Source organism: Acomys russatus, chromosome 14 (assembly GCF_903995435.1).
Source record: "Acomys russatus chromosome 14, mAcoRus1.1, whole genome shotgun sequence".
Lineage (NCBI taxonomy): Eukaryota > Metazoa > Chordata > Mammalia > Rodentia > Muridae > Acomys > Acomys russatus.
The window spans coordinates 40,179,350-40,203,789 of record NC_067150.1 but is presented as its reverse complement, the minus strand read 5'-3'; the positions used below and the strand labels follow the sequence as shown (position 1 = coordinate 40,203,789).

The window sequence follows — 24,440 nt, the reverse complement described above, 5'->3', positions numbered from 1 at the left end:
CTAAGAACTGTTAGGTCACACCCCTAAAGCCAGCCCCAAGGCCTATTATTCCCTTATTCGGCCACTTCCTTCTCTGAGGCTGACCACGAGGTCCAGCTATCAAAGTATTAAAGTCCAGCAATCAAAAGCCTACTTTGGGGTTGGAGAGATGGCTCAGAGGTTAAGTGCACTGGCTGTTCTTCAGAGGTTCTGAGTTCAAGTCCCAGTAACCACATGGTGGCTCACAACCATCTATAATGAGATCAGGTGCCCTCTTTTGGTTTGGAGGCACACGTGCAGGCAGTACACTGTATACATAATAAATAAATATTTTGTTTGCTTGTTTTTTTTTTTCAAGACAAGGTTTCTCTGTGTAGCGTTGGCTATCCTGGACTTGCTTTGTAGACCAACCTGATCTGTCTGCCTCTGCCTCCCAAGTGCAAGGATTAAAGGCATGTGTTACCACACCCAGACATAATAAATAAATCTTAAACAAAAACAAACAAACGAAACCCTTTGGCTCACCTAAATAACTTGCCCAATTAAAATTAAACACCTCAGCATAACACGGGGTTTCCCCCTTTACCCTTATAACCCTCCATTTGTCCATGGGCCACATCTGTCTCCTCTCTATCCAGAGGCAGTCCTCGGAACTCAGGGACAAATATCCCTCCTCCCCCTCCCTTGCTCCCTTCCTCTTCTCCCTTGTCCTCTCTCTTGTCTTTGTCTCTTATTCCTGCCCTTTGTCCCTCTGGCGCAAATAAATCTCCCCTGTGCTGGAAACTTGTCTTGTGCAGAATACCAGTCCCTTTAACATAGATTTTGACTGGGTTATCTATGTTACAGGGCCATGACAGAGTCACGCATGCACACAGATACTGATTGTGCCACTTGCTGTCCCTTTGTTCTAGGAGGTCTCTTAAGGAAGAAACACGTGGGGTGAGTGTGTGCTGTGTACAGCTCTGCCCTCTGTCTATCTGAGAGGGAGGAGATAGCAGATAATAATAAACAAAAACTGGTACTTTCATGTGGGGATCTGTGAAAATAATAAGCAGAGTGGTGCCACGGGGCTAAATGAGGCAGAGGCCGGAGGAGGGCTGTGAACCGGGAATTGGTAGAAACTCATTCGAGCTTGAATTCACATAGACAGATGGCATGTGGGCCAGGAGTACTAATGCTGAGCCCAAGTCCTCAGAACTCCTCAGAAGTAGAACAGGAATTGCTTCCGGAAGCCAGCTGTGTTGGCTAATGACTGCAAGCCCATCACCGAGGAAGCTGAGGCACGAGGATTTCCATGATTTTAAAGATTTTTAGGGGCTGGAGAGATGGCTCAGAGGTTAAGAGCACTGACTGCACTTCCGGATGTCCTGAGTTCAAGTCCCAGCTACCACATGGTGGCTCACAACCATCTATAATGTCATCTGATGCCCTCTTCTGGCCTGCAGGTATACACACAGGCAGAGCACTGTATGTATAATAAATAAATACATCTTTTAAAAAAAAAAGATTTTTAAAGCCTGCTTCTCGGCTCCATAGCAAATACCAGACCAGCCTGGGTTATAGTGTGAGAGTCTGTACAGAGAGGGCAGGGAGAGGCCCCAGAGAGATGGACCAACACTTCCGAGTGCTTCCTGTTCTTGTGATCGACCTGGGTTCAGTTCCCAGCACCCATATTAAACCGCTCACAACTGCCTGTAACTCCAGTTCCTGAGGCTCTGACACCATCTTCTGGCCTCTGCAGGCACTTGTACACATGTAGTACAAATAAACTCATGAAAGTACACATGCGTTCGTGCACGCATGCATGCACACACTTTAAATAGAAAAGGAGAAAAGATGCTTCTAGAAGCAGGATCTCCAGGCAGGATGGAGCTTCTCCCAGAATGGACCAGGCCGAGTGCCCCCACAGAGGACTTGGCTTTTAACTCATCAACCCTTTCTTCTTCCCCTCTTGAATATCTGTCTCTAATTGTGGATACTGGCCTGGAAGGTGCTTTTTCTTCTGGCCATAACAAGATGCCGCTTGGACTTTGCTCTGTAGCCATGGCAACCAGAGCGGTACAATACAGTGGTAGCCAGGTCTGTGGGATGATAGTGACACCCCTGACACTCCCTAAGGGGTGGGGGATGGGGGGTGTTGGAAGACCTTCCCTGGTAGTTTAGCTAGCACTCTCTCTCCTAGCAAATGATTCTGGGGGATATGAGAGATACAGAAGTGGGATGTTGTAGGACTGGGAGAGGATAGTGCAGCTTCCCTGAGGTCACTATCCATGACGGGTTGTAACTTTTGTGGTGACGAAGCTGTTTGAGAACACTTATGTGCCTCTAAGTAACCTGTTACCTGTGTTCTGTAAGAAAGGCCAACAGACAAACAAACAAAAACTCACAAAATCACACACTGGTCTCACCACCTTGTATTTTGGTGAAATAATATTTTGATCTTCCATTGTTACCCTCCTGGGGTGCATGGACGCCTTTCCAGGAAAAGCTATCAGGACAGAATGTCCTTGGAAGGCAGAGTTGTGTTCCTCCTCAGACCAGCAGGACCTGATCTGGAGTTTTCGTTGTTCTTCTTTCTCTGGGCACAAGGGGGCAGCAGAGCTCCGAGTTTAGCAGGCTGCGGGGGCAATAGGGGCTGGAGGATTCTTCCTCCCTCTCTCCTTTGCTAGTCCACTGCCTGCTTATTTGCCTCTTGTCCTCCTGGATCCCAACCTCTGAATGGAGTAATCAGGAAGAGGAGCGCTGCAGGCAGTGCAGAGCATCCCGATCTCCAGTATTCATTCCCCTGCCTCCACCGCAGAAGCTAAGGCCCAGGAAACCTCATCTCCTGCTGAAAATGTATCCTGGGTGACACACCAGAGCACAGTCACACCTGCTGACCTTTGCAGGAGAAAGTTTTTCAGCCTTCAAACCTCCCAAAGACCTTGAACTTGGGGCAAGAGAGCTCAGTAGGTAGGGCGTAGCCAGGCCATTCTATTCTGCAGTTATTAAGGGCAGCAGGTGCACCGTGCTTTGTGAGGTCTCGAAAGATAGGCTCCTCCAAAAGTTCATTTCATGGGAAAACGGCCATTGCAATGCAGTGCCTAATTAAGTACGATGAGAAAGTTGTTGGGGACACTTGGGGAGCCCAACGGTAGAGAAGAAGGATGTCAGAGAAGGCTTCCTGGAACTAACGCCCCGGCTAGGTTTAAAGGATAAGTCAAGTGATGGTTGGTGGTGGGAAGGTTCAGGCAAGGAGCCAGGCAGTGTGAACAAGAGATTAAAGCCAAGAAACCACATGGGTGTTGAGAATTCCAGTTCAAAGAGGCAAGCCGTCGGTGTTGCAACCAAGAATAGACTCCTGCTCCGTGAGCTGGCTTTGTGCCTCTTCAGCCAGTTGAGAGGGCTTTCCAAACAACTTGGTACTTTTTTTTTTTCTACGTGTGCTCTGGAGGGCTGACTGCAGGTGTGGGGCAGCAGGGACTGGAGGTTGGGAAGGAGAATTGAGGGCCAGGGAATTGATTTTCAAAGGGGTCATCTTCCATGTGTGTGTGTGTGTGTGTGTGTGTGTGTGTGTGTGTGTGTGTCGCGTTTCCATTTTCCTGTACCCAAATAAGTGACGCTTTTACACACTGGGAGGCACAGTGAAATTGACAAAGGGGACTGAGCTGCTTAAACATGCCTGCACCTCATTCAAAAGAAACACAGTTTCAGAAGCAAAAACCCCTGCTTAATTAGGGCAGGTCAAAAGTAGGTTCCTGATCAGAGAGAATCATCATTTTGATGAAGTCAAACTGAGTAGGCAGACAGGTCAAAAGGAATACTTGCCACAGTGACCTGACACCAGAAGGCCTGGAGAAGGACTGCCGGTCCCAGCAACAACAGGATAAGCAAAGACCAAAAGGAATGTGGGCGGGTATGACTGGGAAATTTACAGAGGAAATTTTGACAGCTAGCAAGAATTTTTTTTTTTTTTTGCAGAGAGTGTTTAACTTTCACCGGTTTTCTTCGTTTCTGAGAAGGGACTGGAGGGAGGAGGTGCACAGCCAGGCTCTCTCTCTCTCTCTCTTAACCTCTTGTCTTAGGGGAAGCAGTGGATCCCACTGCTTGGGCTTGATTCTGCCCCCTCCTGATCCAGCCCCATTGTCTCCTCTTTCCTACTGGCCCTAACTCTGGGTCCCTAGCTGATGGAAGAGCCACACAAGAGAAGACATCTGAGTGCCTAATGAGCACAGCTGCCTCCCAAACCTCTGCCCACTCTCTGGTCTGTTATGGGAACAAAAAACGAGCACTTAGTGGTGAAGCCAGTGGCCTGCGGGCCTCGTCACGGCGATGCGGGGTTAGCTGCGGTCCAATGTCTCAGAGAAAAGAAAAATAAATAAACTATATGACTTTATTGTTATAGCAGCAAAAGCTAGTAGGTTGTGTTAAGAACAGAGGCTGGGAGGTGCAGTGATGCAGAGGCTGGGGTGGCCTTACTGGGTCAATCGGGTGGCCATGTCAGGGACCAGCGTTTCCTGTCCTGCCAACCTGGCTCATATACATTCCCATGCAGAGGAGACATGGAAGTCTGTGGAATCTTTGCTTTGGGGCCTGGGACACAATCTGCGTGTCCGTGACTCGAGGGCTGGATAAATGGGTGGACGGTGCAAATCATGGGAGATGTGCAGTGACAAGAAGCCGTGAACGTTGTGCACAGAGAACCATTCAAAAGCAACAATGTAGGAAGCCTAGAAGATGGCCCAGTGGTATAGGAGCCTGCAGTCAAGCATGGTAACCTGGGGTTGATTGCTGGGATCCACATGGTAAAATGAGAGAAATGATGTCTTCAAGTTGCCCGCTGATCTCCACACTAGTAACACACACACACACACACACACACACACACACACACACACACACTACGTCTACACACACACACACACACACACACATTACGTCTACACACACACACACACACACACACACACACACACACACACACACACACATTACGTCTCACAATGACTGCCTATCTGGATCAGAATGGAATTGGGATAGGAAAAAAAAAAAAAAAAGAAAAGAAAAGAAAAATCAAATGGCTGTGTTTCCCTCTACTCTATAGTTTCTTAGTTCATTAGCTCTAACTCTGACAGGAGTTTGCGAGCCAGTCACAGGTTTTCTTCATAGAACCTGACTTCCAGCAAGTTGTTAGATCTGTCTTTATTTTTTTTTTAGGCCCGTGTTCAGCCTTCAGTGCTTTTTCTGATTTAATAGCCATTTTCTTTTAATCATCTGACCACATATATGTATTTTTTTTTCAGAAACAAAACAATAAAAGAGGAACAGCAGGATAAAATCCAACCTTGTCCCTAACATCTACTCAGACTATAAAACTGTCCGCTTTCGGCACAGACAACACGGAGAGAGAGAAAACACTGAGCTACCCCTGTGTCTGGGCAGCAGTCCTCAGAAGAGCACAGATGTTCCTGATTGGTATTTTACCACTGCAGTAATTAGCAGGAAGCAAGACAGAAACTATTGAAATGGGGGTTGGGGCTCGGGTGGTAGAATGCTTATCTGGCAAAAATGAAGCCCTGGGTTCCATCCCGAGCACAGCATAAGGCCGGGTTCTGTGGCGTTTGCCTGTAACCCCAGAACTTAGGAGGCACAGGCTATGAGCTTTAGCCTCATAGCAAGTTTGAGGCCAGCTTGGACTACACGAGGCACTGTCTCGGAAAGAAAGGAGAAAGAAAAGAAAAGAGAAAGTTGTGTGTGTGTGTGTGTGTGTGTGTGTGTGTGTGTAGGTGGGGCACTGATAGAAATCTTTAGAGCAGAGACAGAAGTTGAACAATAGTGTGTGTTGTGTAAGTGTGGGCAACAGTGTCCCTCTGGGAGGAAGAGGAGGGAAGAGAGGGGCGGAACAACCCAAATAACTCAGAAGTCCGGGAACTGAGGCAGCTCTGCTGGGCTGCTCTGGACTTTGGTATTTCATCTGTCAAGCACACGTAGTTCCCTGGCCACCAGCCACAGCGTGGTAGCTGGTACCAGCCTCGGCCAAACACCCTGACCCCAGCTGTCCTCTTTACAGGCCACAAGCCATGTGCATCTGGAAAGTGGCCTGGCTTAGCTCAGCTATCTTTCCTAAGAAGCCCTCAGCTGTTCCACTCGCAAGCCAAGCAGATGTCCACCAACACCGTTCCTCCATAGACCCTCCCAGGCATTGTGCTCAATGCTTACTGAAACTCACACAGTACAGTCCGTAGCCAGCTTAAAACCTCAAGATATGTGATCATCAATCAGATACCTAGACTTTCTGGCTGAATCTCTGTGGCTGTGCATCCTCAACCTGAGCCCTGTGAGCGTGTGCGCTGTCGGAGCCACGAGAAGGCAGTGGTCTCTGGACACACGATGGCTCCTCAGGTCTGATGGGGCACCTCCTTGTAGACTGCAAAATATGGTTTCCTATCACCCCGCAAGGAAGGCTACTCTCACCAAATGCATCCATCAAAACCTGCGTCAGGCCTTGTGGGGCCACGTCACATTTGATGACTTATCATTCTTGTAATATTATTCATCATTAACAGCTAAGCATATGAAAGAAAGGCTCCGAGATTGCCGGCTCTTCTGATTGGCTCCCACATGATTGCCGGCTCTTCTGATTGGCTCCCACATGATTGCCGGCTCTTCTATTTCAGGAGTTATTTAATCCGGCTCTGGTTTGGAATTCTGACATTGGCCTGTGTATGGCATGAGTTATAGTATATACAAAATTATAGTTCACCAGAAGAAGTCTTCGCTGACACGTCTCTGCAATATAAATGAACCACTGCCTCCACTGAGCAGCCTCACAACTGCTGAGCTGTACCTGAGGTGTGGACTTTTTTTTTTTTTTTAAATAAGTGGGAAACCATGGAATATCAAAAGAGAACTCATTCCCCTGGGACCTGTATCTACTCGGGACACCGTCTGGGGCCTCTAGTCTAAAGCAGGCATTGGTTCTCACTGCCTGAGCTGCATTTTCGGTGCCTTTCCCCTCCATCCCAGCCATGTTTTAAATTTTTTTATTTTACTTTTATTTATATGCATACATGTTTTGGGGGTGGGGTGGGGAGTATAGACCAGAAGAAGGTATCAAAGATTCCCTGGAACTGGAGTTAGAGGTGACTGTGAACTTCTCAAGGTGAATTTGGGGGAATTGAACAGGGGTCCTCTGTTAAATGCAAGCTCTAAACTAGTGAGCCCTCTTTCCAGCCCAAGTGGCCCCATGTTGGTTGAGATGGTTACTCCATACTGTAAAAAGAAGCATGCTGAATCCTGCAGGGAGGGAGTCTGCGTGGAGATCTATATCTGTCCATACCCTTGAACTGCAAAGCTGATTGGGATGACTGCATTTGGACAGACTGGGTTTTGGTGGGGGTGACTTGCTTGTTCTTAATGCACAGGAACCATTTGATTAGAGTTTGAAAGGAAAAGCTACAGGGCAGGCAAGCTGCATATCTCAGTAGCTGCTGGGCGGAGGGAGATGGGGAAAAGACAAAGTCGTAGTGTTGAGTTACGGTCAGCAATGAAGGTCTGAGAGGCTCTGTATGGAGAAAGTGGGCTGTGGTGAGAGGGTTCTGCAGACAACATGCCAAGTGAGAAAGCCTGAGCAAAGTAGGACCAGCATGCCCATGACTTTGATTGCTATCCAAGGAAGAGACAGAGAAATGCTAACACTTTCCAGGCGCATCTCAGAAAAGCAGGCAGGTTTGGCTGTGCAGGCTTGCAAGCCGCTGCACACAGGAGACATTTTAATTTATAGAATTAAAACAAAAATTCTACAAAATAGCATAAGATGAAGAGTTTCACAGCATTTCCACATAAAGATGGCTATGAGCTGGATGCTGGCTCATGCTGCAGGTGTCTCCTCTTCTCCTGCACCCTCTGGTGGGTCACAGTCCCTTCTTCCTCCAGCTGGGTTTCCACTATGGCGGCAGCTGACACAACACTCGGTGCTTCTCCGTAAACAGTACAGTTTACTTTCGTCCGCTTTATGCTCCATAGAAAGGGAGTCTACAAGGGCTTCTTGTGATTGGCGGCTTTCATCCCACATCATTTGGAGACTGGCCAGCTGATGCCTGTAGCGCTCAAGTACTCCGTTCATTGTAGCTTTACTCTTAGTCGATCTCCTTTACCATTGTTTGGCAGTTACGTTGTTTCTAGCTGGGGCCACCACAACTCATCTTCATTTTCCATTTGATTGGATTTGGAACCACTCCTGAGACATACTTCCGGCCGTGTCCTTGAGACCTTCCTGAGAGGTTCGACTAAGCAGAGAAGACTCACCTTGGGGGAGGGGTGAGTAAAAAAAAATTTTTTAAAAAAAGGAAGAGAGAAAGTGAGTGAAGACCAGCACTTATCTCTCTGCTTCCTGTCGGGCTACATTATGAGCAGCCCCATTGCACTCCTACCACCAAGCCTTCCCACTGTGATGGACTGTATCCCTTTCAACTGTTGGCCAAAGTAGACACCCCCTCCCATAAGTTGTTTTTGTCAAGTATTTAGTCACGGGGCTATCCCAAACAATGCTGTAAAGAACACTGTGGCCATCTGTATACTGGTTTTCTCTAGGTGTGAACACTCTCTGGGTCTGGTGTCTATGGTTAATGCCTGTTCTCTGGAAATGCAGGGTAATGTGTTTTGGTAAGGTCCTTGGTTCTGGTCACATGTCACTTGTGCCATTTTGATGCACGTGTGGTAATGTTTCACTATGGTTTAAATTACATTTAGTTGATTAAATTAGGTATCATTTTATAGGTTTGTCGGCCATTCCTTTGTTATGAAAGGTCTGTTTGAGTCTTCTCTTTTCATCTTTCTCTTCTTTTGGGTTTTTCAAAAGTGTCTTTTAAATTCTGTACCCCCGCCACGGTAGCTCACACCTTTAATCTCAGTACCTGCGCGGTAGAGGCAAGCAGACCTCTATGAGTTTGAGGCCAGTCTTTGTCTATATAGTTAGACCATGCCTCAAAAACCCAACGATAAGTAAACACGTGACTTCCCGGTCCCTTGTCATCGCTTTATGTATCGCTCCTCTTATCTGCCACTGGTCCTCCTCTCCCTTAACATTCTTAACTGGCATACACTCAGATTTATAAGCCTCTCACTTATTAATGGCGCTTGTGTCAGCTTTAAGAAATCCTTCCTGACACCCCAGGCTATGAAGACAGTCTTCTCTATCACCCTCTGAATCATCAGACCTCCATTCTGTGTATATAGTTTGTTAATACGACCTAACTGAACCTTGCTCACAGTGTGAGGTGGGGCTCTTGTCTTCTTCTCCTCCCTAGGATGCTCAGCTATCCCAGAACTATTTATTGCAAGCCCTTCTCTTTCCCTGCTGATCCGAGCCACCACTCTAGCACACATGAAAGGTGCACAGAATGCCTGTCCTCAGCCCCTCCACTCTAGTCCATGAATGGGTCTATTTATCAAGTCCGGTGCCAATACTGCTCAGCCTTAATGGTGATAGCCCTCTAATACGTATCTGTATCTGGTACAGAGAGTCCTCCCACCTTCTTCTTCTTTTCCAAGACTGCCTACTCTTGGTCTTTGGCACTGCCATATAAAATTTAAAACCAGCTTGTCAAGCTCTAGAAAAGAACCTATTGGGATTTTAATTGGGATTTTACTGAGCTTATAAATCAATTTGGAGAGAAATGACATCTCTACAGTGTTAAGCTGTCTACTCCACAGAGTGGTGTTTTCCTCCACTTATTTAGGTCTTCTTTAATGTCTTTCAATAAAACTTGATGCTTTGATCCATTAACGTCCTGTATATATTTTGTTGTCGGTACTTCATATTTTTTAATGCCACCATGGGAAAAGCTGATTTTGCACTTCATTATATAACTATGGCTAACTGAAAAGGAAGTTAATTTTGTCAGTTGATCTTGTACTCAGAAGGTTGGCTTCTTGTGTTCATCCTGGCAAGTCTGTAGTTGCTCTTCATGTCCTATACAGAGCACCGTGTTCATAATGGAACCTCCCATTTTCTTTCCAATCCTTCTATTTTTTCTTTTTTTTTTTTTCTTATCCTATCTTTCCAATATTTCTGGTAGAATTTTTATTAAAATTGGTAACTGTTGCAAGGGAGGTTGTGCGCACCTTTAATCCCAGTACAACAGGAGACAGAGTTGGGTGGCTATCTGTGAATTCAGGGCCACAGAGCAAGTTCCAGGATAGCCAGGACTGCATAGTGAGACTCTATCTCAAAAACAAACAACCCTGATAAATGTTAACACATGTATCTCTGACCTCAAGTCAAAGAGAAAACTTTCAAATTCACCATCATTTGGCAAAATATCTGTGCGTGATCTTTTTGTTGTTGTTGTTGTTTTTGTCTTTTTTTTTTGTTTTGTTTTTGTTCTTTTAGTGAGATAGGGTTTCCCTGTGGTGTAGCCTTGCCTGTCCTGGAACCCTGTAGACCAGGCTGGCCTTGAACTCAGAGATCTGCCTACCTCTGCCTCCCTGAGTGTGCCACAACACCTGGCTCTCTTCAAGATCTTTAGCAGTAGATGAATGAAGCCTTATTCGGTCCTCAGTATCAGAAATCTTGTTATTATCTTGGATGGATACTAAATCTGAGCTTTCTTATTTCTTGTGCATCCACTGAGTAAATCCAGTGGGCTCTCCTGTAATGTGCAAATGTGATGGCTGGTACTCATTGAACTTTTAACTGTTAGATCCTTGTGTGTCACTGGCATAGACTGTTTTGGTTGTAGTATAGCTGTCAAAAGAACAGGCCTTTGAATTCAGGTTGCTCTAAAAACAGTGCGGTGGCTCAGGGGAGTAACTGAACCTGTCCATGCCTCAGTCTCCTCAAATGCAGATGTGGAGATAATCATCCCAGGCAGCTCTTGGGACACCTTATGCACCACTGAAGTGTTAATGGTCTTACTGACTAGACAATAATTAATTTAGAATTTTTGCATGAATGAGTTTTACTTTGTAATTTTTCTACTTCACAAATAATCATGGTATTTGGATTTTCCCTAAACTTATAAGCCTAGTTGTTGAAGAATCATGTGTGAATATAATTTAATCTTTTTTCCTTCCTTCCTTCCTTCCTTCCTTCCTTCCTTCCTTCCTTCCTTCCTTCCTTCCTTCCTTCCTGCCTAGGTGCGTGTGTGTGTTCATGCTGCAGCACACAGGCGGAGGTCAGAGGACGAATTGAGGGATTTGCTTCTATCCGTTCATTGTGGGCTCAAGGAGTTGACCTCAGATTGTTGGGCTTAGAGGCAAGCTGACCTGAGGCACCTCACCAGGACTGGATGTAATTTTCAGTTTGACTTATTTAATGATTATAGCATTATTTAAAATGTGTGGGTGTTATACCTTCACTTAGGAACTTATAAACCTAAGTCCTAAGTGCTATAACGCATTGCTCCAACACATCACTTGAGTACCTGTGTATCTGACACATTGGGAGGCACTTCTCCCCTAATGAGTTAGCACAATGGTGGAATCCTAGTCCCATTCCTGACAACCAATGTAGGGAACTTGGCTCTTTTATCCCCTTGATCATTTGGAAAAGCAGGAACGAAAAGCTGCATTCAGTAGATGAACAAAGAAGCTTATGTGCAGAGAATAGAGGCCTCCAGCTCCCCAAACAGGCAGAAGAAGGACATAGAAACAAGGGAAAAGAATTTATCTGCCTGCAGGGAGGGGTGGGTTGGTTCACACCAACCAGTTAGATTTCCCATACTGTGTTTTTAATTACATTATCTATCAACCGAAAAAAATTTTTTTGAGATGGGATCTACCTCTATAACCAACAGACCACCTTCCATTCCCAACCTTAATGACAAGATTGACTTATTTATTACATATACAGTGTTCTGCCTGTATGTGTGCCTGTCCACCAGAAGAGGGCACCAGAGCTCATTATAGATGGTTGTGAGCCACCATGTGGTTGTTAGGAATTGAACTCAGGACCTCTGGAAGAGCAGACAGTGCTCTTAACCTCTGAACTGTCTCTCCAGTTCCTGGGCTTTGTCACCAAAGAGCCTTTGCTCAGTCACTGGATACCAGGCACTCACTCCTATTGCACTTGGTGCAAAGACTCGGCTAATCAAACAGTATTTTGAGCAGCGACTCCAGGAGGCCGCCCATGATGCAGAGCAGGAAATGCAGACTCGAGGCTCAGTCCTTAGCCTACTGCTCAGTTAGTTTATCACTTCTATAATAGTTTTAAGAGAAATAATTGACAGACAAAAACCAAGAGCAAATATATGCTGGCACAAAAAATCAAGTGCTTGGCTAGGCAGGGGGAATTCTAATTGGCAATGTGACCCCAGAAATAGAAACGGAGGAAATTCTTTGAGGGAATTGAGGTTTCAGGCTTACTTTGAAAGCACTGTCAGGATTCAGGTTCCGTGGAAGCAGCAGGGAGCTTGGGGAGGCTGAGCTGTGGCAGGTGTGAGGGGAAACCACAGATGCACTGGGCTGGCCTTGAGCTTCTGTGCAGCCAAGGGTGAACCTGAGCGTCTGATTTCTAAGGGCTGGAATTACTGGCATGCAGCACCATGCCAGATTTGTGCAGCGCTGGGGATCAAGTCTCAGGCCGAACACATGATATAGGCAAGCACTTCGCCAACCAAGTTATATTTTCGACCCTTAACCATGTTTTTGATTGCTTAATTCGATGTTCAAACGTTTTTAGAATACCTTTTAATTATTCTTTGACAATTTCACACATTCTCAGAATGCGTCTTGATTATACCCGTCCTCAAGTACCCCTTACACATAGCCCTTCCGTTTCAGGGTCCCCCCACACCTTTATAACTAACTCGTTGAGTCCAAGTGGTGCTGCCTGCTGGAGTGTTGATCATGTTGGCTTGGCCTTGGGCTGGTAACCTTAACCGCAATGAGCTCATGAGAGCAGCAGCCGTGCTTTATCTAGGAAGACAGTGTCCATGTTTAAAAAAATTAATCTTTCCAAAGTCCATCTGAGGTTCTGTTTTAAGCCGCCAACATTCCTTAGTCATGAGCCTATTTCCTTTCCCCACATTCTCTTTTCTTTCTTTTATAATGTTTAAACTGAAACCGTTCTTTGGGACCCTTTCTTTCTTTCTTTCTTTCTTTCTTTCTTTCTTTCTTTCTTTCTTTCTTTCTTGGAAGAATCTTTACAAGACCAAGAAGACAGAGTGGATTGTAGATGACCTGTCCCTCTGAACTCAGGGCTTCTTCCAGGAGTTAATCTCCATGATGAGCAGGGGTGCAGGTGGAGGTGTGGTGGGCTGGGGGTGTGGAGGCCGCGGGGAGCAGGGGCGGAGGAGTTTCTCCCATCTTCTGTCTTTGCAGCTGACCTTTACTGCTGGGCGGAGAGTTGCATGCAGGTCATGGCCCTCCTTCTGCCACGCCCCACATCTCCTAAGCTCCCTTCTCCAGTAATTTCATCACTTCCTGGAATAGCCTGCCATCTGTGGTCTATTTCACTGTTAGTATTTAACAAACATCAGTCTCTAAGGGAATGGGCGGGCCTGGAGGAAGATTGATAGCTCAAGATTCCAAAAGCCAACTTCACAGAGTGACACCCTGGCTTCTGGGGGAGGGGAAAGGCGAGCAGCAGGCTAGTGGCACAGAGCACAGACACGATGGAATCTGGCTTCACCTCCAAGGACACTTATCTAAATCATTTTAATCCCCGGGATTACTTGGAAAAATATTACAGCTTTGGGTCCAGACCCTGTGCAGAAAGCGAGATCCTTAGGCATCTGCTGAAAAATCTTTTTAAGATATTCGGCCTGGGTAAGTTTGTCTGTTTAAATATGAGTCACGTTGCATCTCACGGATGACAAGACTTGTGTCTAGCCATCACTATTGGACAGTCTCTTGGCATCCCTCATCTATTTAATGAGAATAAAAATTAATATTGCCTCAGCTATTTTATGGTTTACAAAGTCCCTTTATATCCGTTGTCTTTTGTGTGGTTGTGCAAAAGGAAACCAGAGGTCCTGAGTACTGTTCTTGTAGCTCCAGTGACTTTCTAGGTAGTTTGAAGGAGCCAGCCAACCCCTCAGGACACTTTAGAGAGCCTAAGAGAGCTAGAGAGCCTAAGAGACTGAGGCAGGAGGATGGCCATGATTCTGAGGCTAGTCTGGACTACATGGTGGGGTTTTTTTCTAGGCTGGCCTGGGCTACAGAAAAAAAAAAAAAAAACAAAAAAAAAAAAACCTTGTCTCAGAAAAAAAGAAAGAAAGAAAGAAAGAAAGAAGGGAAGGAAATTGCAAGTTTAATTCTACTCTTGATTGAAAGGAATGTTTATTCATGAGGTAGAGGCCTCCTCAAATATTAAGAACTGGGTGCTTTATTTTTAATCTCAGTATTTTGTTTATTTTTTATTTTTGTTGTCTGTGTAAGTATGTGTGCACATGTTGCATGTCTGTGCATGCATCAAGACAGAAGAGGGCATCAAGTGTCCTCTTCCATCGTTCCCTCTATGTATTCCTTTGAGTCAGGGTCTCGTCTTAAACCTGGGGCTTGTATCTGTATACCAGATGTGGACCTTACCCACTCCCAGGACATCAAAATAGCCCAAACAGGCATGCCTCCATTCATGACTGGGGGTGGGGGTGTGGATAGAAAGTAGAAAGATATCTTACCAAGTGCTGATAATGGAGAGTGGTGAGTGGTGTGGCTGTCTGTTTGGGGCCTTTATGGCATTATCCCAGGAAAAACAGTGTCATTTCAGCTTTGCCTGTCTGCTTATGATGCCTGATCGTCCCCTCTTCTGTACCAGGTGGTGTGAAAGGAGACCTCCTGATTGACATTGGCTCTGGTCCCACCATATATCAGCTTCTCTCTGCCTGTGAGTCCTTCAAGGAGATTATTGTCACTGACTACACAGACCAGAACCTTCGGGAGCTGCAGAGATGGCTGAAGAAGGACCCAGGGGCCTTTGACTGGTCTCCAGTGGTCACCTATGTGTGTGATCTTGAAGGGAACAGGTAGAGCAGTGGTATCTGTTCTTCAACTTTCTGAAGGGACCTGATGTCTCTATTAGCCAAGAAATACCATTAAAATCCAGTTGGAAACCACAAAAGAAACTCAAAAGACAGAGAGCAAAGGGGATTCCAGATGGAGAATGAGGGATCAGGAGAATATGTTGGGTGCCAAATGCACCTTCTGAGTACTAATTTATTGCTAGTCATCCAACAGAAAGGCGGGTGGTGGCTCTGTGTGTGCCTAACATTGACACCACCAGAAACAGCAAAACGTTGACTGGCTTTTTAACTGACAGAAGCAACGTGAAGCAATTGTGGGAAAACAATTCCTTATTTACCATCCATAAAGCTAGAGCCTAAAGGGAGCTGGGAGGTGCTCAGTGGTCAGTGCTTGCCATGGAAGCACAAGGGCCTGAGTTCAGATCCCTTCCCATTTACTTAAAATGGTGTCCCTTCTTCAGTGTGTCTTCTTAGCATCCTGATGGAAAACCAGTGGGCTGCAAAGGCATAGCTTATCCTAGGCTGTCTATTCCACTCCATTATTCTGTGTCCTCTGGTTTTGTCTGCTTGTTTGTTTTTGTGGCAATGCTGTGCTGGTTTGGTGACTATATAGCCTTTTAGTTGTTGTTGAAGTGAGGTAGTGTGTGATTCCTGGTTTCTTTCCTTGGTGATACTTGGGCTTTGTGTGTGTATGATTGTATACACATTTTAGGATCCCCCGCCCCCCACAGCCCTATTGCTAGTGTTTTAACAGGAATGGCGTTGGCTCCACAGATTGCTTTGGGTAGTATGGACATGTTCATGATCTTTGTTCTTTCAGCTCAGCAAACACATCTCTCCATTTTCTTGCTGTCTGGGATAGTCTTCTCCATTGATGTTTTCATTGGAGAGACCATTAGCTTGTTTTAGTTAAATTCATTTTGAGGTTACTTGTTTATTTATTTATTACAGCTGTTTTAATATGGTTCATTTCTTGATTTCTGTTTCAAATGATTCCCTATTGGGCATTGTTATTCAGATGAGGGTTGTGAAAAATTAGTGGTTCTTGGTTGATGATTAAGGGAACTAGCATCCATCCATCCATTTGTCCATCTGACTACCCACCCACACACCCACCCACCCATCATTCCATCTATCCATCCATCCACCTACCCACCTATCCATCCATCCACCTACCCACCCATCCATCCAACAAACCTAGGTTGAATAAATGTGATACACCACATAATACCCGTCCTTAGGCCAGAGCAGGGAATGAAACAGAAGCGGCCCCTCTGTCCAACAGTGCCTAACAGGTGACAGATAAACATCTGATCATTTAGGGCCTTTGAGGCCATGGCATTTAGTAAGAAGTTGAGAGGCTGTCACTTTAACTTAGAAACCTCTTACACATTTAGCAGAAGTGAGGATACATTCTTAAAAATGCCATGAGTCTTGCTACTTGTTTTTTATATGAAGTACATGGTTCCTCGTTTGCTGTGAGGGTTTGGACGCTAGCAAAATGTATTAAACAAATACAGAATTGACAAGGTTTGATAGAATTTCAGAGAAAGTTTTATTAAACAGAAAACTCTCTGCCACTATGAGACAGCATATCTTTCTGAAATCCAAAGCACATGTCCAGAAAGCTCTGGGAGCTGCAGTCCCACTTTGCCTAGACATCACAGCCCACATCTCATTCAAAAATGAACCCTTCAGTCTGGCAAGATACTAAAAGAATTACTTATCTCCAAGCAGAATCGTCAGCTCAGAACAATTGCCTTTTTTTTTTTTTTTAGAACAATTGCCTCTTAAGACGCCCTCCTGTGCCCATCACTTGGCCTAGATGAGGAACTGTACTTTTGACAGGAGGTGCCTGCATCCCTTCCTGATCCTCATACCAGATCCAGCAGCTTCGACTATTTTCAGAATGATAGTCATCCCATTCGGCTCTCTCACATCTTCAAGCACCTCTATCAACCTACAGTCCATTTCCCTCAAGATTATTTCTTCTTTATCTGAAGATATTTCTTGTGCTGATGGCTTCCAAGGACAATATGAGCTAGCTGCTTTCTTCTGCTGCTTTGGGAGTGCAACTCAGACATTTAAAAATCATTCATTTCACAATTGTTTGAAAGGTTTAAGCATTCAGTACCAAACCCTCGCCTTAAAAAGTGATAGCAAAAGTCATAAGCAAAGAAAATAAACTCTTTCCTTAAGAAAGTAAAGAAGTAGGAGCTGGCCTATTTCCTAGGTAGTTGGGAGCTTTAGGAGCCCTTGCTGCTGTTGCAGAGGGCCTGAGTTCAGTTCCAAGCACCTATATTTGGGTAACTCCTGTAAGGGATCTCAGAGACACAGAAACAGACACACACACACACACACACACACACACACACAGAGACACACACACACATACACACATACACACCCCACACAAAGAAAAAAATAACTTAGAATAGAAAGAAAAGAAATCCTAGAAATAACAAGAGTTAGCCCCTTAGAACACATTGCTTAGCCTTGGGATCCCCAGATTAGCAGCTTCCATGTATCATGTAGCAGCATGTTAGAGATGCAGACTCTGGGGCTGGAGAGAGGGCTCACTGGTCAAGAACACTGGTTGCTCTTCCAGAAGACCCAGTTTCAATTCCCAGCATCCACATGGCAGCTAATTACTGTAACTCCAGGTACAGGAGATCTGACACCCTTTCCTGGCCTCTGAAGGCACTAGGCACATATGTTGGTGCATTCAGGCAAAACACTTCTACATCCTTTTTTTTGTTCTTTTTGTGTTTTTTGGCTGTTTGTTTTTACAAAGGCCCCACTGACTGTGCCCCATGAGCTCTGCTGAGGTGACCATGATGGTAGGTGGAGAACTACGTCTAAAGCTAAGAGTCCTCCAGATTCACTGGTACCTGCAGGGGAAAGGAAGTGAGTTATGGGTGTGTTGTCCAAGCTCTCCTTCTCCACCTCCCATATATCCAGTGGGGGAACTGGAGAGGACAGAGACTTCCAGGCACCTCTCTAGAGAGCAGTTGTCCCATTGAGCCTGCCAAGGAAAGAGGTGGAACACTGAAAAAATGGCTGTTTTCCGAAGCCAGAGCTCTCTGCACAGAGGCTGGTAAGGGCTGGCCACAGTGCTGCCCATTGGTTGACCCAGCATTCAGGAGGCAGAGACAGCAGGATTATCAAGTTCAAGGCCAGCCTGGAACTACATCGTGAATTCCAGCCTAGCCAGAGCTGCAAAGCATGCATTTCTTTTCATTACTATAGTAATCTAGCTGTCTGATGCTTTTTATCATTACAATTTTTAATATTTAATATATATTATATTAATTATATGTATTAGTTATATAAACACATTTTCTATACATGAAAAATAAATGAAATATATCTATTTATTTTTTAATATATTATATTTTAAAAAGCAAAAAAACCCAAAAGGCAAGATTGTCACAAAACAAAATAAAACAAACACTAAACAAACAGAAAATGTTGGTATGTTGTTCAAAAATATACACAACTGTGCCAAATTTGTTCTTCAATCCAGTGTTCTGTCTTTGGTGCAGCTGTCTCTGAATTTTCAAAGCCACAAAAGCTTACAGATACTGCTACTCAGGATCTTAATGGCCATGGTGGCAATCTGGTGACCGGAGGCATCTCTCTTTCAGATAGATACTCTCTCTTCCCTCAAGTACATCATCTCTCTGGGACTACTCATGGGGTTGGCTGAGATGTCTTCAATTAGCCATTTCCACCAAAGGATCTGGAACTCAGTGTACCCAGAGTAAAGTGATGACCCAGCCCGATCTCATTTGTAGCTAGTATTCCCAGCTCCTTGAATGACATCATCAGACAATTAGTTGGGTAGATGGATGACCGCAAAGCCTGGTAGTCAACCTTGTCATCTCCTTCTCTGTCATGGCTCATCTAACCCAAGCCTGGCTTCCCATCCATTTTTCTTCCCGCATTTCCCTTGAGTCAGTTTTATTTTTAAAATAGTTACCTATGTCTTTATACAAGCTATCATTCCTGAGGAAGTAGACTTGTACCTCCACTATTGCCTTTACAATCCGTTCTCTATAATCCCGGTAATCATCCCAAGATACACTTCTGATCAGAACCCTCCCCCTTGTCTGAAGCAAGGTCTTACTTGGTAGCCCAGGCTAGCCCGTTTCTGCTTTCAGGGTATTATGATTATTGGCAGGTGCCACCACACTGAGTCATGACATACCTTTCCACAGCACCGTTTAGACATCCTAGAGTAGAAGGCAAAACTCCCAGTTTTGTGAACCATTCTCACTCTATAGCTCTGCTATCCTAGGACTTGCTTTGTAGACCAGGCTGGACTTGAACTCACAGAGAACTGCCTACTTCTGCTTCCTGAGTGCTGGGATCAGAGGCATACACCACCACAGCTGGCCCAGAAGATAAAATATTGAACATAATCAGCAAAGCCTTGTCTTGTCTGGCACCTGACAGTCTAAGCCCATGGGCACACTCTTCCTTATGTCTTCTACCAGGTAGCCTTTGCACATACTGCCTTTTCATGCTGGACCATCTTCCTCCCCTTGCCTCCTCTTTGGCCTGGTCAGAGATGATGTATGTGTCCTTCACATCCCTGTGTACATGGCTCCTTTTTTGGCCCACTATAGAATAGATCAAGCCAGGATCCCAAGATCCCATGTTCCTTTCCTCCTTGAGTGTATCCATGTCTTTTATGTTTTGATGGGTGATCCTTAGATAAACTATTTTTCTCTCTTCCCCTCTGTAACCTCCAGGAAGGCAGGGACTGTTTCTCTTTTGTTCTCCCCTGAGTCCCCAGTACCTTTGAGTCCCCCAGAACCCAACACATAAGAGAGGTTCAAATGTAAGTGTAATATAAATGAATGAAAAGATTCTGCCTGCCAGACTCTATTCCCTACCTAAACTTCCTACCTGATTCAGGTGTGGACTGTGCCAAAGGGTGATGCGCGATTCCTCCTGCCTCTTATCAAGTTTATTTGACTTTTCTTTTTGTTGTTTAGCAATAGGCTCTTGTGTATCACCGATGGCCTCAAGCTCCTTAAATTTTTGAGGATAACCTTGAACTCCTGATCCTCTTGTGTCCACCTCTCAAAAGCTGGTATTGAAGGCATGAGCCTCACACCAGGCTTCCCCTGCCATTATGTCCTGGAGACGTTTTAATGGCTTTGCCACGGGAGGGTTGGCTCTATGCCCAGGACTTGGGGTAGGGGAGCTTCTGTGGAGAGTCTGATGTAGCAGCTGCCTCGCCTCTCCGGGTAGGCAGAATCTTGAGATGGTTACTGGGTATGGAAGATAGCCTCACAAAGAGTTCTTACCAGGAGTCTGTACCTTTCCTTTCCTTCTCTGCCGTGTCCCCTAGGCCTGCGTAGATAGCATATTTTAAAAAGGAAATGGCAGCCTCTATTTGAAAGAGTCCAACTTCACAAGGAGAGCAATGGCCACGCTGCAGTTAGCTTTCTGTAAACCAGGCGCCGTGCTGCTCCAATGTGTTTATCACCTTCTCCTTGAGCTAACCGTGAGTGTGAGTGGTAATTGCCTCGGCCTCCAGGTGAGTCCATTTCCCTGCGGGTGTTACCCACAGTGCTCAAGGAGTCCTGAGGAGTAATCTTTACACAGCTGCCTTGGCAACTGAGTTCACCAATGTTTGCTATGCGGCCAAGGACAAGCAGGTACCGAGGAGGTGGGAGAGCCTAACAAATTCCTCCTCGTCAGATCGGCACATTTCCTGTGAGCTTTCGAGATTTCACAGTGGGCTTCACAGTGAGGGAACAATTTCCATCATCGTCTGACTGGCAAGTGCTAGTTCTGTGGTAATTTGCGTCTTTAAAATAGCTTACTACACAATAGGGCACAAAAGTCCACTCTGCTTCTGACGTAATCGCTTAAGAACACATTCTCACAATGTCCCCAACCTAGAGGAACATTTTAAAACATAAACAAAACAAAACAAAACAAAAAATACCCAACCAAACCAACCCACCATGCTGCAGCCCCTAAGCCTCTTTCTTCTATATGTTTGTTATATACATGAGCGCCTTAAGTATAAGCAATCCCAGCTTCTCTGATCTACTTTCAAGTCTGTTACTCATAGGCTTCTATTGTTGAATTTTCAGTTTTTCTTAACACATTCTGTCAAATTATTTGTGTTTAGTGAGGTTGGGTGGCAGCCTTGGAACAAGTCTTCCTACCATTAGGATGACACTTGCTGTATTTTGCCCAGTACTACGGAGAACCCAGCACAGGAGATTTCAGCATAGGAGATTTTTTTTTTTTTCAGAGACAGCTTTTCCCTGTATAGCCTTGGCTGTCCGGGCCTTGCTATGTAGACCAAACTGGCTTCAAATTCACAGAGATCTGCCTGCCTCTGCCTCCCAGAGTGCTGGGATTAAAGGTGTGCACCACCATGCCTGGCTCATAGGAGATTTTTTTTTTAACTAGAAAAATCAAAGACAGATTAGGACAAAGTGGTTGCCATAGGACTGTCTTCACCCCTGATAAGGAGCAGGTAGACCCCATTGAGGGTAATTTTTAAAAAGGTTTATTTTTATTATTTTAAATCATGTATATGTGTCTGTTTCTGGGTATATGCCAGTGGTTACAGGGACCCATGAGGGCCAGAGATGTCAGATCCTCCTGAGCTGGAGTTACAGGTAGAAGTACACTGAATATGGACATGGCAGACTGGACATGGCAAGGGCTGTGTGCAAGAGTGGGGAGAATAGCAGGGGATAGAGAATAGAGAAAGCATAGTGAGAGAAGCAAAGACAGAGCATGCATGCACACATGTGCACGTGAGCGTGCATGCGCGCGCGTGCGTGCACATACACACACATGGGAGGGGGCGGAGTGTGCATAGTGAGAATAGCAGAGTTATATGGAGAACGAGTAGCTGGGGCATGTAAGCCTGTGAACTGGATGAAGTTCAGGATGTGGGAGGAGGTGAGAAGGGCTGGGCTGCTAGCATGGACTTGGGAATGTGTAACAGGTTCTTGGGATACTGAGGGAGCCTGGAGGCCAGCATGGGCTTTGATATACCTGCTAGGCCCACAGGTAGACACGTGTCCCTCCTGCTGGAGGTCAGGGAAATGACTCTGATGGGAACCGCTTTCGCAAGTTCCCGAGGAGTGCTAGCTTTTATCTAACTGCCAGAAGTCCTCCTGCAGTCCAGGTTGATCTCATTGGACTGCCTTTGGACATCGAGGAACTGGAGTTTCCTTTGGATCTGACACTCAAGTCTTCTGCAAGAGCAGAATGGCTAAAGTGCCAAGCCATCTCTCCAACCCCCATGTAGTTGTTCTAGAAATTCTCTGATAACAGCAGCTGGCTGAGCCTCTACCCCTTTCTGTGCATTTCTCACCCTCTCCTCCCCTCCCCTCTCTTCTCCTCCCCCTCCCCTTTCTGCTCTACAATCTTGCTACACAACCCAAGATGGCCTGGACTCACACATTACCCACACAATCCCCCTGCTTCATTTGAACCTGTGTTCCCTGAGTAATTTACATCTGCACATGTGTCGGAATTCTTTGTCAAGCAGTTCCCTCAAAGGGTTTTGCACTGGTGACAAGGTTTTTTAGTGGAGCTCAGGGCTTGGGTACGTCACAACCCTTCTTCCCTTTCTCTCCAGCTTTCTCCTAGTTTCTGGTCCCCAACTCCAGTGTCTCTAGTGTGGTTGGCGTGTTTATTTACTTTGTTCCTTTGTTTCTTCTTTTTTCCCCTGACAGACTCAAAATGGACCCTGCGGGTCAGTCAGCTTTTCATTTCTACAAGACAGTTTGTTTGCGGTGAGACTTATTTTAGCTCACACATTCATGTTGTTTATAGGTTTATGGTGGAGTATCACAGTAGGAGCACATGATGGAGAAAAGCCACTCTATCAAAAGAGAGAGAAGACACTAGGGCCCTACACTCTCCTTCGAGGGCACACCCACAGAACAATCTCACTAGCCCCCACCTTCTAATGGCTCCCCCACCTCTCAACAGAACTGAGCTGGCCACTGTCTTTGAGGGACCTCCAGATGTAAACTATAGGACCATACACAGAAAATAGACATGTATCTGCAGTCAGGAGAAAGAGAGTGACTCTAGACCCTAGCCACATGATAAGATAATCAATAAAGTTTTATTTCTTTTTTCTTTCTTTCTTTCTTTCTCTCCTTCCTTCCTTCTTTCTTTTTTTGAGCCAGAGTTGCACATAAGCCCTTGTAGCCCAGACTTGCACTCATTAGGCAGCCAACTTCTGATCCTCCTGCCTCCACTTCATGAGTGGTGGAATTGCAGACAGGCAGTACCACAGCCAATTTATAAGATGCTGGGGGTGGAGCCCAGGGCGTAGTACCTGTTAGGTCAGCACTCTGTCGACAACTGAGCCAAATCCCCAGGCCCTGTGATCAACAGCTTCTAAACCTGTTTGTTCTAGATCCCATTTCCTCATTAATAGGTAACTACTGTAAGGGCAATTAGTCAGCATTTATGCCCCATGACTACTTTCTGTGTGAGGGTCAAATTGCTACCATCTTGCCGTGTGGCAGAGCTCAAGGACAGCACTAATAATTTTAAACATATAATAATAAAAGACTGGGAGAAGGAGATAGGATTATTGTGATTAATTTCATGTCATTATGTACTTTATAAGGAGATTTGACCCAGCTTTGGCTAATAGGGTAACATTCAGACACCAGATTAAGATGACTTAAGGTCCACAATGTGGACCACACTGACATCCTCAGCCTTGACCAAAGAGATCTGGGGTCCGCATAGCTACAGCAGTGAGTGATGCTGGTCCATGCCTGTTTTTCAGAACCAAAGGACCCGAGAAGGAAGAGAAGTTGAGGCAGGCAATCAAGCAGGTGCTGAAGTGTGATGTGACCCAGAGCCAGCCTCTGGGTGAGGTCTCGCTGCCTCCTGCTGACTGCTTGCTCAGCACACTGTGCCTGGATGCTGCCTGCCCTGACCTCCCCACCTACCGAGCTGCCCTGAAGAACCTGAGCAGCCTACTCAAGCCAGGGGGCTCCCTGGTGATGGTGGATGCCCTTAAGAGTAGCTACTACATGATTGGAGAGCAGAGGTTTTCTAGCCTTCCCCTGGGATGGGAGGCTGTTCGGGATGCTGTGGAAGAGGCTGGCTACACCATTGAGCAGTTTGAGGTGATTTCTCAAAATTACTCTTCTGCCACAGCCAACAATGAAGGACTGTACTCCCTAGTGGGGCGCAAGCCAGACAGATCTGAATGACACCCTGGATCCCAATTAAAAGCTTGCTGGTTCATTTCAGGCTGTGACTCTGACTACAGTGCTCTCCGTGAGGTGTAGAAGCTGACTAGTAGTGCCCCATAGTTCAGGGATGGATGGGCAGTCTAGGCTGAGCTCATGTGTTCCATACACATATTAATGCTATGGAACCCTCAAGTGAGTAACCTAGAAATCTGGGCTCCCCTTCTTTTGTATATTCACAGAAGAAGGCATCACCACCACAGACATATAGATACTACCACACCTGGGAATCACACGTAAGTTA

At 45.6% G+C, this 24,440-nt stretch overlaps 1 protein-coding gene across 1 annotated transcript; it reads left to right on the top strand.

Moving 5' to 3' along the window:
* The first annotated feature begins 13,407 nt into the window (after positions 1 to 13,407).
* Nnmt (nicotinamide N-methyltransferase) lies at positions 13,408 to 24,223 on the top strand. The gene is made up of 3 exons (XM_051156376.1): positions 13,408 to 13,728; positions 14,720 to 14,927; positions 23,725 to 24,223. The coding sequence occupies exons 1-3, from the start codon at positions 13,575 to 13,577 to the stop codon at positions 24,155 to 24,157; spliced, it is 795 nt and encodes a 264-aa protein (XP_051012333.1). The 5' UTR covers positions 13,408 to 13,574; the 3' UTR covers positions 24,158 to 24,223.
* The last annotated feature ends 217 nt before the right edge of the window (positions 24,224 to 24,440 follow it).